This window comes from Talpa occidentalis, unplaced genomic scaffold (assembly GCF_014898055.3).
Source record: "Talpa occidentalis isolate TD23 unplaced genomic scaffold, MPIMG_talOcc4v2.1 talOcc4.5, whole genome shotgun sequence".
Classification (NCBI taxonomy): Eukaryota; Metazoa; Chordata; class Mammalia; order Eulipotyphla; family Talpidae; genus Talpa; species Talpa occidentalis.
In genome coordinates, this window is record NW_023604861.1 from 15,461,582 (window position 1) to 15,476,409 (window position 14,828).

Sequence of the window (14,828 nt, forward strand, 5' to 3'; positions counted from 1 at the left end):
GTAATTATTCTCAAAATAGTAGATATTTGACATAAGTTCACACAGTTGACCTTTTGCATTATTTTCAAGTACATCAACAGCTAAATATTTGAAAATGTTTCTGTTATGAGCTGCTATTATAACTTTCTCTCTGTCATAACATATTCTTCAAGTTACTTCTGCAATTCCCCTTTGGATGTCCAGGAGACTGAAAAGTCAGGGCAGTTTACAAAATCTGAGAGACTCTGAGTCATTGTAAATCCTTAATGCTTGTAGTTACATTTCTATAGAATATTCATACATGGTATATTGATTCTGTTCTGGTTGTGAAATAACTCATTCTAATTTTCCCTATATTTAATTTTTATTTACTTTTACTTATAATATTAATATATAGATAGTATCTGTTAATTCATACCACTATAAATAAAATATTAATAAACTCTGAGTTCATAGACAACAATGCCTGAAAATTCATGATTATAGTACATAATTTTTAATATTGGAGGAACAAACTTTATTTAAACATGGTTGAAAAGTTCAAATGCCTTCAGAGTCCAGCAGATAATATTGTATCATTATACAAAACTAGTAGGCTAAGACAATTTGGAGGGTGTCTATCTAGATTAAAGACATTCAAATTCAAATTCTTTTTTAAAAGAAAATAAACTGTTCTGATGAAATAAAACAGAGTTTTCAGGTTTTACCCTGAAAAGCACCACTTGATGAAAATTGCTTCAGTCTTTATAAGCACACCGTAGAGGCATTTTACAAAGTATATATTCCACCCAATTAATCAAACTGTGTAATTTTCAGTACACAAAGATTCAATGAAATTTCACCTTTGTTTTTAGATGCTGCATATTAAGGATGTTTATTAATGAGCAACAAGTCCTAAGCGAGAGTTTACTATCAATGCCCTCAAATTCAGATTGTCGTGCTTATGTGATATTTGGGGTATTACACTAAGAGTGATGTAATTAATATTCCTAATTTTTATTATGAGAGGGTGGCGTTATTAATTTGACTGAGGTAGATACTTTTATAATTCATGTAAGTAAGCAAATGGGAGAAATGTATCAATTTTATCTTCTCAGTTTTTTTTTTTTTTGGGGGGGAGGCAAGTAATTTGAGATGCAGGAAATTAAACTTAAAAATGGAGACCATTTTCATTATATTTAAAATTCGGTACAGAGCATTCAAATGAAAGTGCAGACCAAAACCACAATAGGACATTAAGATGACTCAGTGTATCATATGCACAAAATACCATCTTTTAGTCAAAATTCTTAAATGAGACAGTGTTAACTTAAAAGTCAAAAGATTATGCAAGCTACATGGAATTCACGGTATCATAAAATGTTTAATTTTATACAAAGACTTTATAAATGGTTTTATGGTTTTGATAGTTTTGGAGAAGGTTTAAATTTTGAATCTGATTTTTTCAAAAGTATTCCATAAAAAATGAGTTTTTTACTCATTAAAATTTCTAACAAGACACAAATATCATCTAAGACTTAGGGTTTTTAATCATAAGCAAGCAACAAAAAAATCAGTTGATTTTAATGACACTATGGTAAATGATATTATGTATTCTCTGATGTGTATGAGTAACTTCTATCTCAAAGTTCACATTTGGAGGCACCTATGTAAATATACTATTCACCAGCTTTAAAAATCGGAGGATGATTATAAATTTGAGGGATACTGTTTGAATGAAACAAAAGTTAATTTACAATTAACAAGTGCTGGTTTATAACTGTACATTTTAATATTTGCTCCCTAAAATGTCAAGCAAAAATGAAAACATGAAAGAAATTCACTATATGTATTTGTACACTTTAATAGGACATTAGCCAAAACAGAGTTCGGTAACAAAAGAAATATATGTTCCTACGGAAGTTTAAACTTGATGTTAAAACTCAGGATTTTAATAAATTTAAGATTTATGAGCTTCCCATTATTAGGATTGCCATAAGTGAAATACCCTTCTGAATTTGAACTTAAGTAAAGCAAAATTACTCTTTTATTTTAAAGTTAAAAGCATGATTTTTTACAGATAATTTAAATAGGTATATCCATGTAGGTAAACTATATTTGGTGGTTATATTTAATATTTAAAATTTTGCTCTGTAAGAGCATGATGAACCACTCATGGGTAAAATATGTTAATTAAAGTTTTCATTGTTATAACTGACAAAGAAATTATTTTAATCACTTAACATAAGATTAATGGTACCCTTCAAGTTTTAAATAAGCAAGACCTAATAACAAACTGAAAATATATAGCAATTTTGGTTTCAATATCTAATTTAAGTTTTGTTTTTAATGAACCATACCATAAGAATTTAAAAATTGTGTTAGTTGGGAACATAAGACACTATTACTAGTTGTAGAAATCAATTTATAAGAAAATCTAAGCTATGTATTTACGAGAATACTGAAAAGTAACTGAAATTTGTTACTTGCATATATACTATTCCATCTTGAAGTATCATAAAGTTGAATTTAGATCATGATATTTAGAAAATATTTCCTAAAACAAAATGATCTGTAATAACTTTGTTGAAAGCAAACCAAAATATTAATGAATGTCAAATAAAGAAAGTCACATTCCATTTCTGCATGTTAAATTAACAAATAATCGTCCTTGAAAACATTGTTTCCTATTTTCCACTTTCATAAATAAGTGTAATTTTGAAACATCTACATGTTTATTTATCGGTGAAATAAACAATATTCCTTCATGTTCACTGATAAAAGATACCTAATTAAAAAAAAAAAACACACACTGGAAGATATCCATTCAACATACCACTATGGCTATTACTTTTCTTCTATAAAATAACTTCACTAATATCTACTAAGAATGTATTTGATATACTTAACAGTATGTAATATATCACTACATTTTTATTTTGAAATGAGAAAATGAAATAATTTCATATTTACACCAATTCTCTAGAAATACTTACGCTTTGATTTTCACAAGTCTTGTAAGAAATAATCAAAATCACTCAAACTTAATTAAAATTAAATGTTCTTTTAAGGAGAATAAAAATTATTAATTTTATTAACTGGTACCATGAGAAACATTTGACCTATTTGTTATCAGCCAGATGATCTGTTATAAACAGAGGGAATAATAGTATTATATTAATGTCACACTCACACTGTGTGGCATAAAATTATCTTTTTCTAATCTAACATGCCTACAGCATTGAACGTGAAAGTATAATTTGAAATATTTAATGAATTGAAATATAAAGAACTCAATGAAAAATGAGTATGCAACACTCTTTGATAATACTTATTTTTGTATGCTAAAATCATGCTAGATATTGATTGAAATATACATGGATAGTTATAGAAAGGAGTCGAGTTGAATTAAATGCATACATGTCAAATGCAATATTAATTGATATAAGGTTACTTTTGATATAGATGTTAGAAAACTATATTTAGGCACATGACTATGTCCATCCAACTACTTTAGTTATATTCTCATATATTTGTTTTTGTAAAATAGTGGAGAACTTCAAGAGGTTTTAGGAATGTTATCCATAAATTAAAGTTTATCTGATAACAATTTAATTACTACCTTTGTAGTATTTTATTACCTGTGAAAATCAATTAATTAAATGCTCCTGGCTTCTAGCATTTAGATCAGTTCTTTTGTTCCTTTTCTCAGTATAATATTAAGCCTTAACATTCTCAGTATGCCACATATTTTCCTATCCCTGCAAAAATCTTAATTTGGAAAATTTGAAAAATGCAACAAGTGCATATTTCCAAATGAATTGGAAGGATATTTGTGTTCTGCTTTACTTTCATTTCTCTGGCATTGTATGAATTGGGAACAATCTATTGAGCTCTTGAAATAAAGTAGCTAGTTGTTGGCATTTCAAACAAGGACTGAACTATTCTCACTGTTTTCCTTGCCCCACTGAAAAATAATGAAGAGAAAGGATAAGGAGAAAGGGGGAAGACACTGGGAGACATAAGGAAAAAAAAAGAGGAGAGTCAGAAAAATAGTGTAGAGAAAGACAGTTGTGCATATTCAAATTAAATTATTTAAATTAAATAATTTTCTAACAACATCTTTGTAAAAGAATAGAATTAATGATATAGGGTAAGAAACCAGCCTTAGATTAGCTTCTTATTAAGTTCTAGCCATTTCCACATTATGTGTGGATCTTTTCATCACACACATTAATTTGACTTTCTTATGTAGGTTGAGAGAAAGGTGGTGAGGGACAGACTTGGATACTCAGCATATATGCCAAAATTGGTAAAGTTAATAATCATGTCTAAGCAAAAGATATGTTCCAAATATATTTATATGAAAATTGATTGATTTATAACTTCCATCATTAGTCTAGCTATAAAATAATTTGAAAATTTGCATATAAAGTATCTATTTACATGGAATAAAGTTACTTCTGAGATACTTTAAGTATTTACACTATAATCATACTTAGATAAAAGTGATATTTTGTAATATCTACCTGGAATATATTTGCATGACGTTATGCAAAATATCAAATAGAACAAGCGCAGAGAACAAGCTTAGTTTGCATCCAAATTTTAATTGATGCCTGAAACATTACGTATTGTTGTTCCCCAAATTCTGTGAAGAGAATTTGCAGGGTTCCTCAATCCAATCATATATCACTGATATACCCAACTTAATTATTTACTCACTGAACAACCAGAAAACCAAAATTCAAACCTTCAAAACCATACAAATTATTTCTGGCTGTATATGTTAATATATTGTCAGGAATCATGTACCAGGAGAAAAAGAATTCATTTTTTAAATTCAATACAGTTTCATGATTCTACATGTGAACTTTTTAAAAAATTTACTAGAGCAAGAATAAGTTTACTTTTATCCTTAATACAGTTGGAAAAATAATTTAAAATTTAGAAGTATCCTCTTTTCATAAATTATATAATTGCTATTTTTGAGATTAAAAATATGTTGGCCACCCCAGGGAGAGTAGAGATTGAAGTGAATCTCCAAATAAGAGTGTATGTGACAAGATTATGTAAAAATAGAACTGGTTTGAAAATAATATCATTATTTTGTTAATCTTTGAAAACACAGCATCAAACTTTCTCTGGAAGCTACTTATTTCCAGAACTACTTAATTTCCTGTAATTCTTCTCTCTGACATTTTATACATCCATTAAGAAGTAAAACCTACATACTACGTGGAGGATTCCATTTTGCCTTATATTTTATAATTTATACAACACGGCCATATCTACATGTAATAATATTGAAGTGATTTTGACATTTTTAAAAGAAAAATAATTCCCATTGTGAAGAAAAAAATAATAGCAACAGCACTTGTGAAGTCAAAATGCTAGTGTTTATTCTCCTTTTCTAATCCTGGATTTAATATGGAGGAGGTAGATGAAGAGCAAGAGACTTTTATTTTTTTATGATAATATCATGACATTAAGCCTATTCTTTTCCCCTTTGGATAAAGAATTCTTGGAAGGAAAAACATTGCACACAATGGGGATAGTTTACTTCACTTGGCTGATGTAACATCACTATTTTTTTTTAATTCCTCAGGGAATCTGTTACCACCTGTTCAATCTGAATTCAAGCAGTTACTGTCAACTTACTCATGGGTGAATGCTGCCTCTTTGTGGCAGAATGCCACGGAAAGTGTTCCTAAATATAAAGTTCACGGACAGCCCTTGATACTGTACACATCTCAAGTGAGAGTATGGGACGATTCACCACTAGCAATAAAATATATGACTCTAAGTTTCAGACTAGCTGAAATATTTCCTACCTTTAAGCATTCATTGCCATTCTCTGGCAAAGCTTACTCAGAGGTGAAAAGTTTATACCCACCAATATTTTGAACATTTAGTATCTAGATCAACTTGAGATAAATTATCTGTGGTAAACTGTTGAAGGTAGCTTTACACAGTTAACTCGTGGAAACTATGGAAAATTATAGACTGAATAAATAATATTGTCATGACAAAATACATAATATTGAGAGAAAAAGAATATGCAATGTATTACTTACCATGTTCCATGTACTAGGTGAATACTTCAATAAGGAAACAAAGCATACAGTTGAAATGTCATTAATAAACACATTAAATGACATATGTAGAAAGACATAGTTCCCTGAACCAGAAAAGGCATCATTATATACACATGTTTTTTTAAATGTGATAATTAGGGGGAAAGTTTTTCTATTAGGGATGTTAGGCTAGTATGTCCTGAATTGTTAATAATATTCATCAATCACACGTTAATTCTTTTGTACCTTAAGTAATCATTACTTCAATCCCTCATATTTGACATAGTTATCAAGTGTTTATTCAGAAACTATTTAAAAAATTACATGTGCTGGGATACATATGAGACTGTAACAACAGTAGCCCCATCTTACAGAGATCCTGTTTGTGGTTATCATCATTGCTTGCTGCCCAGAGGGATGAAGACATTGTAAAGAGATTTGTACAGTCCATCATTTGGTCTTCTGAGGTGCCAGTACACGTGGATCTGTACAAATGCAACTGGGTTTGGTTAAACAATCAAAACTTGGCTACAATAGTAGTCAAATCAATACATCATTTTGGTTGACTAATAAAAATACCTTTAAATCTTTTCTAGTAAAACCCAAAACCTGCACATGATTCTCACTCAAATGACCCAATTAATTGCCCTATTTTTTTCCATTTATACATTGGGATACAATCAATTTTATTTTTTAATTACAGATTCAATTGGGTGGGTTGAATTGGCTTTAAGATTTAGCCATTACGTTCTCCATATTTTTAACGATTAAAAATGCCTTCCTGCTATCACTTAAGTTTTGGAAAAGCATTTCCCAATAGAATGTGACACCTCTGTGAAAATCATAGGCTAAATAGTGAAGGAAAGAGAAATGCTAAATGTGCATATAAAAATAGGTGCTACAATAAAATATTTGTATATTTCATCAATAAGTTATTTTGACTAATCAATTATGGATCATATAGCTCTGTAATTTTAATGATTTGTCCACATCTACGGCGATCTTTCCCAAGATCACAATACTTTTGTTTTTGAATTCAAATGTCCAGAATGCATACAAACACATCCTTTAAAAAGAAAGGAAAGTAAATGAGGAGGGTGGGGGCAGAAAAAGAGACAGGGAAGTTGGGGAGGGAGAGAGAGAGAGAGAGAACAAACTTTCTAGTAAAGTTGGGGTGTGCTAATCTCTCCACAATAGCCATTTAGACCCACCCATGGCTTAGAGGGGGAGGGAGGGGGGGAGCCAAAGAGGAAGATCAGAATCTATGCGCTGCCAGCTCCCACCACTCTTAGCACTTCCAAGCACAACAAAAATGACCGCGACCTTTAACAAGTCACCCGCGCAGCAAATTGCCCTCCGTAAAGCCCTTCTCTCCTCCCCCACACGCAAGAAGAGAAAGCGATGTGCCCAGTTTACACAAATGTTTCCCACGTGTAAAATTAAAAGGAAACTGCACATCCTTTCAGTATCTTCCGCCCAAGCTGAGCATCTCGTGCCAAGGCACTTCACCCTAAACGTTGAAACAACACAATTAATCAAATGTGTTCCCCGTGTGTGTCTGCTTGCTTGTTTGTTTGAAATGCAAAAGCTCCCAGGGAGTTTCTTTGCTTTTAGAACTGGCTAAATGTGGTCTGTTTTTCCAGCACTTCGAGGTAGTCCGGCTCAACGTTTAGTTTTGCTTTTAACTCCAGATACTCGTTCCGGTTGGGTTCTACAAAGACAGCACTGGGGGGGCTGTAGAGCACCGGTTCCCGCAGCCTGCTGTCCCCTGCCCCTGGGTGCAAATATTGATGGGGGCGTCTCAGGTCATAATTGGGGGAGAAAGTGTAGGCAGCCGGGCTGCACGGGAATTTGGGGTATTCCGGGAGGCTGTTGCCGGCGGGGGTGGTGGAGCAGTGTTTGTCGGGTTCTAAAATGCCCCTGTAAAAGCGGTCGGCGTCCTGCACCGGCGACAGCAGGTCCTCCCGGGGCTCGATGGTGCTGACGCTGTAGGCGGGGCTCCGCAAGTGGTGGCTTTCCCGCCTCTCCTCCTCCCCGGGCTGCAACTGCAGCTGCGGCTGGGGCTGCTGCTGGGCCGCCGGCGGCGGCGGCTGTGGCACTGGCTGCTGCTGCTGCAGGTGGTGGTTGCCGCTGTAGGTGACCTTGAGCTCGTGCAGGTCTTTGTAATCCTCCACCGAGTTGCCCTCCCGGGAGCGGTAGATGGGGTTTTTGCACATGTGGCCCAGCGGGTGGGGGATGTACTCGTACACGTGGCCCGCGGGCGTCTTCACCTTGGGCAGCGCGGGCCCGCGGTGGTGCACGTGCGCGTGCGGGTGGCCGCCCGCGCCGCCGGCGCCGCTGTACACGCTGTACTGCATGTTGAAGGAGCTCACGTCGGAGTTGTTGGTGCTGGTGTGATCGCTCTGGTTCTTCTTCCTGCGCTTCATCACCAACACGAAGAGCCCCGCGGCCACGAAGACCGACATGATGAAGACCAGCAGCAGGCTGAGGATCAGCACCGACAAGGGCACCGACGAGGCACCTGCGCCCGCGCCCAGGCCCGCGGGAGCCCCGGTGCTGTTCAGCCTCACGGCGGGGGTCACCGCGCTGGTCCTTACCGGGACCTGGATGGCGGAGGGCGTGGGCGTGGAAACTACCACGTCTGAGTAGTCCGGGCACAGCAGCTCGGACTTGATGGAGCGCATCTCGGTCTCCGCGAACTTCTTGGGCGCCTTGCAGATGACCTCGTCCACCAAGACACCCACTTTGAGCTGTTCGACCCACAGCTTCATGCCCACCACGTCGCAGGTACAATCCCAAGGGTTGTCGTGCAGGTCGATTTGGATGAGTGACTTCAGCTGGTCCAGAACTCCACTCACCGGCAAGGAGGTGAAGTGGTTACTCCTCAGGTTTAACCTGAGGAGGGTCAGGCCTGAGAAGACACCTGAGGGCATGGTCTGCAAGAGGTTGTTGTTAAGGAATAGCAGCTGGAGGTTTGGGACGGGATCAAAAGTCCCGGACTGAATCTCACGGATGAGATTGTACTGGAGGAAGAGATACTGCAGGCTCTGCAGACCATAGAACAACTCTGGGCTCAGCCTCTCGATCCTATTGCCATTTAGGTAGAGGCGCCGCAGGTTGGTGAGATCCCCGAAGGCCCGGTCCTGGATCATGGAGATGCGGTTGTTCCCCAGGTGTAAGAGATCCAGCCCTGTGGCCTCCAGAAAGTCGCTCCTGCGCACGAGCGCAATGTAATTCTCCGTAAGATACATTTTCTTGGGGTTGTAGGGCTTGGGCTGCAGCTCAGCGATGCTCTCGATCTTGCGTTCCTGGCAGTTGACATTGAGGCCCAGATCCGAGATTTGCAGGTTGCAAGTGCACGCGGTGGGACACTCCAAAGGCACCGGAGATTTGGTCTGGTAGGCGATGCTGGGCCCATAGTTGCCGTAGCCCAAGTCCTTGGAGGGCTGCCGAGAGGTGGGGCGCACTCTGGGCTTGTTGGGTTGGCGAGTCCCCTTAGGGGGCTTCAATGGGGGTTTGTAAACAGCAGAGGAGGAAGTGGCCACGGAATTCACCGAGGCAGGAGTGGTGTGTAAATACCCGGTGGTGCTCAAAGGCGTCTGCGGCCTCATCTCGTAGTCCGAAATAAGTTTCCTTGGACAAAGTTCCTGCTTGGACACCTCGTCTAAGTCCCGGCCGTGTAAGCGGAAGGGGGTCTCACAAACCACATCCCCTACCAGGGCTGAGTAGGAGATGCTGTCCAACCAATCCTTGAGAGAGATCAACTCACAGGAGCAATTCCAGGGGTTTTCCTCGAGCTGTAACTCCACAACTCTATCCATGTGCTGCAACAACCCCACATAGGGCAGAAGTTTCAGCCGGTTCCCCCTTAGGTCCAAGTGGGTTAAGGGCACAAAACGGAAAAGATTGTTGGGTAAACCGGACAAGAGATTGTCATTGAGGATCAGCACCTGCAGCAAATGCAGTTTCCCAAAAGCATTGGGTTCAATGACACTGATGTAATTGTAGTCGACCTGTAGGTACTCCAGGCCCTCCAAGCCAAGAAAGGTATCATCACGCAAAAGTTCCAGTTTATTGTTGTTGAGATGCAATCTCCTTAAACCCCGCAGCCCATGGAAAGCCCCGGTCTCTATGTCCTGGATAACGTTGCTACCCAGATGCAAAATTGAAGCCCCAGTATAATTGACAAACTCATTGGGATAGAGTCGGTTCAAAAGGTTTCCAGACAACAAGAGGTGGTAGATTGGGAAGCGGGGAGGGCTAATTTCAGAAAGGCTGATGATCCCCCGGTTTTCACAGCTCACAGTTAAAATGCCGTCCTTCTCCTCACAAGGACATGCATTGTCACAGATTTCCCCATAATAATCGATGGTTTCTGCACACGAAAGGACGAGAGATGTTAGAGCAAACGCTAGAGTCTGCAGCATCCAGCTATGCATTTTTCTGTGAAGGTCCTGTTCCAAAGTTACTGGGGGGCAGCAAGTGTGCATTTTACCTCCTGCAAGGGATGGGGGGAGGGGAAACAACAGGATATGACAAAAAATTAAGGGATTAGTCAGAAAGTCTCTTTTCTCTAATACTATTTTCCTGAAATCCAGGAGGGGCTATAAATGACCCCCCACCCCCACCCCGTGGAACACGAGCACAGACATTCTCCAGACTTTATGAGAATCTGATAATCATTTTGATTTTAAGGTTGATATAATTTCCCAGTGAGTACAATAGAAACCTGCTACTCTTCACAAGATAAGGGCAGGTTAGTAAAAGTCCCATTTTAGTGTTCATTCCCTGCCCCCCCCTCCCAAACCAATCCATAAATATACATAAAATGGCTGTCACTTCAGTTTCATGCTTCTAATTTGAGAGAAAAGATGCACCATTTTACAAGGTTCCCCACCTCAACCTCTCCCCAGCTCCTCTGCCTTTCTCTCAGAGCCTCTCCAGTTAACAGTTCACCAGGAAGGTCTCCCATTTTCACAGAAAAAACCAAGGAGCCACAATACTTGGACTATTTTAAACCGTCGCTGCCAATGCCAGGGTGGCAACCTAAAGAATACTTTTCAGAGGCAAAAAGGATGGAAGATAATACATCAAAAGGACGCAGAAGAAGCTCTTAAATCACCAATTGTCTTCAGGAGCTTTGACTCTGGAGCCAAAAAAAAAGGGGGAGCGCGTCCGCTTTGATGGGGGCCTCACTATCAGGCTATTAAGCACATCAGCGTCCTAATTGCGTGCACGGTGCCACTTAGCAGCGCTTCCCTGAGAGCGCCCTGCGCCCGCTTCTCATTGATCCTGTCAGCAACGCCACCAAACCTCATCTTGAAGTCGCTGAAATAGTTCTGCACGATGGATTACAAAGAACTCAGCGAAGGCATCCGCAATCCCGGACCACCTCATGCTACCTGGAGTTTAAAGAGGATGTTCCCACCGCTTACCCGGAATCAACTAAAAGTAAACCAAGGATCCAAACCAAAGCCACCCTCACCTCGGGCTCCGCAACTGTTTGCCATGGTATGCAAAACTAACCCTCCTCCATGAGCAGGATTTGGACTGAACTAAATCCTCACTAACCCCGCTCCCCTTTGAAGTTGCTTATTGCATTTAATTGTCAGTGTTTTGCACCCCCTCTTCCATCCCCCCCCCTTGGGATAGGGCACTTGGAGTAATTAAGCAGCAAAATGGAAAGGTGGAAGGGACGGAGAACAGTAAGGGACGCAGGTCAGCGCTTTCAAGCCGAATTTCATTGTCCTAAGAATGGTTCCACCCCTCCCCCTTTTCTTTATTTCTTTTTGTCCCCTTAAAGGATTCCTGCGACTTCCTACTTGGAGTCTACAGCAGCACTCTTAAGGACACAAATGGAGAGTGTGTGTGTGTGTGTGTGTGTGTGTGTGTGCTCGTGCGCGAGGGCGCGCGTGCGATCCTCGCATTGGGTGGTAGGGGTTGCGGGTGGGAGGGGACATTGGGTAGAAATGCTGGGTTCGGGGAGCCAATGCCTATTCTCTGGTCAACCTTGCCTCGGCCTCGCCACCGCCGGAGTCTGATGTCGAATCGCAACCCAAAACTAAAGCCAAGACCTTTCAGATTCAGGGGCTCAAGTCTGGAGACCTGGATCTGGATCCCCAAGCTGACTCCTGCCCGCGTTATTAAAAGCCACTGCATTCACACACACACACACACACACACACACAAATGCACACACACGTGCAAGTGTGCCAGAGAATCATTCACGGGTGGCCACCCAGCTGTGTGGAGACGAATCTGAATCACAGGCTCTAAACCCCCCAAGCACCCTCGACCTCCCCACGCAACTGCAAACGCCTCGCGGTTTAAAAGCCGCAAAAACAGCCCCGATGAAATCAAAACGTTTACCTTGAAATTTCGCTTCTCCGCCGGATCAAATCTGCCCGTCCATTCCGCGGGGGTCGGGTCCCCTCCCCCGCCCTCCCAGCGCCTCCCCGCCCCCACTCACCGCCCACCCCTCTGACAGCCCATCGCCAATGGGGTCCAGCCAGCATTAAACTCGAGCGTTCACAACTTTAATTCAGTTCTGGCGAGCCGGGGCCGGAGAGCCTCCTCTCACCCCGCTCCCTTTCCCCTCCTTCTCGCCATCAAAGGACCCCGAAAATTTGAGCAAATAAAGTTGAGCGAGGCAGGGCAGGCGGGCATGCTGACGGGGAAAGGCACCTCCGAGGCCAATCTGCGGGTGCGCTGCACATTCTCAGATTAGGGGATTTTTTTTTGGAGGGCGGGGGACCTGCATTTGCTCTCCCTCAAAGAGCTGAAGCCCTGGATCACCCCGCGCCCTGCACAGCCCGCACGGAGCCGCTCGGGCCAGGCGGGCGAGCACCCACCACCCGGGCCGGACCCCCGGCCAGGGCGCAGCAGCTGCGCCCACAGCGGCCCTGGCAGAGGCTCCCGGAGTTCCAGGGCGCCAGACTCCCCTCCCCCACCCCGCCCCAAATCCGAGGCAAGGAAAGGGGTGGACGAAGAGGAGGGAGGAAGCCGCCCGCCGCCACACACAGACGCACACACGGGAGCCTCTTTGCAAAGTAAACGGCCGACTTACCCCCTCGCACATCTCCCGGGCCCACTCCTCACGGACGCCCTTTAAGAAATCTCTCTTTGGGGGTGCGCGCCGGGTTCCTGGAGCCCGGCAGGGCGAGCAGGCGGCGGGAGAGCAGAAGCTCGCGGCCGCCGCCAGCCCAGGGCCACCGCCGCGGCGGTGGGGACCGCGGGTTCCGGGGCTCCCCCAAACGGCTCTCCCCGGCGCTCTCCGCGGGAGTCGGAGCGGGCAGAGGGTGGGGGGGCGCGGGGGGGCGATAGCGAGCCACCGGCTGGGAAGGGAGGGGGAGGGGGCGCTGGAGCCCCGGCCGCGGACGCTTCGCCCGGGGGGCCGGGAGCCGAGCCGGGCGGGGCGCGCGGCGCGAGCCGAGGGACCGGGAGCCGGGAGGCTGCCCGGCCCCCCGGCCCGGCCGCTGTGACCGCCCGCCAGCCCCGCCGAGCGCTCGCTCCGGCTCCCACTCACTCGCACACTCGCGCCCACCCGCGCCCGGAGCGCCCGCGGGGTCGCCGGCCCCCCGCGCCGCACCCCACGGCGGGTACTTACAGTTGCCATCTGCATCGGGGGGAACTTTCTCCAAGCCGTAGCGCCCGCCGCCGGCTCCAGCCGCCCCCGGCTCCTCGCGCCCTCCGGCCTGGGCTCGCGCCGGCCGGCGGACCCTCCCCTCCCCCCTCGGGGCTCCTCGCCGCGTTCACCACATTCCCCCCTGGTCAGCGGCGCACGCCCGGGGCCGAGCCAGAGGGAGCGGGGCGCGGGGGTGTGCATGCATCGCCCGCCTTCTTCTTGCAGCGCACACTGTACATGGTAGTGAGGGGGCGCGTGAAGGTGGCACCGGCCCCTCGGCTGCTCCCGCGGAGGCTGCGGCTCCTGCGCCTTCCTCGGTCCTGCGCCTCCCGCGCGGCGGCGACCCCCCGGCCGGGAGCCGACGCCGCTGTCCCCGCGCCGAGCCCGCCGCAGCCGCCGCGGCCCGTAATTAGGATCCGCACGGCTCCCGCATCCTCTTGGCTGCTGTTTGCAGGGGGGTTTCGCTCTCCCTTCCCTAGCTGCGGTGCACGGTCGTCATTATTTGGAACTCTCTCTCTGCCATCCTTTGGGGTGCCTGGGGGGGCAGGAGCGGCGTGGTTCTATGCCTGTGGCGTGTCCCAGCAGCCCCGCGGCTCCAAAAAACTCAGAGAAAGTCGCGTCTTCCCCGGCTGGCGCAGAGCAGGTGGGGACGCGCGGAGCCGCGCGGGGGTCTCCGAGGCGTCTGCCCAGGCGCGGGCGCCGGGCCCCGTCCAGCGCGCTTGTTTATGGCCGGGCCGCGGGCGCCAGCCAAGCTGCAGCAGACATGGTGGGCCCCGGGCGAAGCGGGCGCGCAGTGGCCGATAGATGGCAGCCGAGGGCGAAGTTGTCCCCGGGTTCGGGCCGCGCAGCGGAGCTCCCCTTGGATGTCACATTCGTGGGAGACCGAGGAGTCTTGGACCATGTGCGTAACACGAGCGTGGGACTGTGCAGCTCGCGGATTGAAAAGGGGAGAGTGGAAATAACCCCGACAGTGCCAGGCTGGTTGGTGGTCAGGGAAAGATCCCAGCCCGGTGCTGATGATGCTCGCTGGTCTTTCTGTTGCCATGTAGAATAATACAGCCCCTCCTGCTGTCTCAGATACTTACTGTAAAGGACACTGGAAGAGGGAGTGGTTCATCCTAGCTGCAAACAAGGGCGCTATTTTTTTTTTTTTTAAAGAATTAAGGTAG

General features: G+C 44.4%; 1 protein-coding gene across 3 annotated transcripts; it reads right to left on the reverse strand.

The window, feature by feature from the left end:
- Positions 1-1,483: 1,483 nt before the first annotated feature.
- SLITRK5 (SLIT and NTRK like family member 5) lies at positions 1,484-14,455 on the reverse strand. 3 transcript variants are annotated; one of them, XM_037528807.2, is made up of 2 exons: positions 13,642-14,455; positions 1,484-10,533 (listed from the first exon to the last, which is right to left on the reverse strand). In XM_037528807.2, exon 2 carries the CDS (start codon positions 10,523-10,525, stop codon positions 7,646-7,648), a length of 2,880 nt encoding a protein of 959 aa, XP_037384704.1. In that variant the 5' UTR covers positions 10,526-10,533; positions 13,642-14,455; the 3' UTR covers positions 1,484-7,645. The 3 variants fall into 3 exon arrangements, with proteins under 3 accessions (XP_037384704.1, XP_037384705.1, XP_037384706.1); XM_037528808.2 differs by lacking the exon at positions 13,642-14,455 and adding an exon at positions 13,102-13,193; XM_037528809.2 differs by lacking the exon at positions 13,642-14,455 and adding an exon at positions 12,405-12,840.
- Positions 14,456-14,828: the final 373 nt, after the last annotated feature.

Excerpts from the sequence above, each read along its gene's own strand:
- SLITRK5 (XM_037528807.2), bottom strand. The coding sequence starts at position 10,525 with ATGCACACTTGCTGCCCCCCAGTAACTTTGGAACAGGACCTTCACAGA.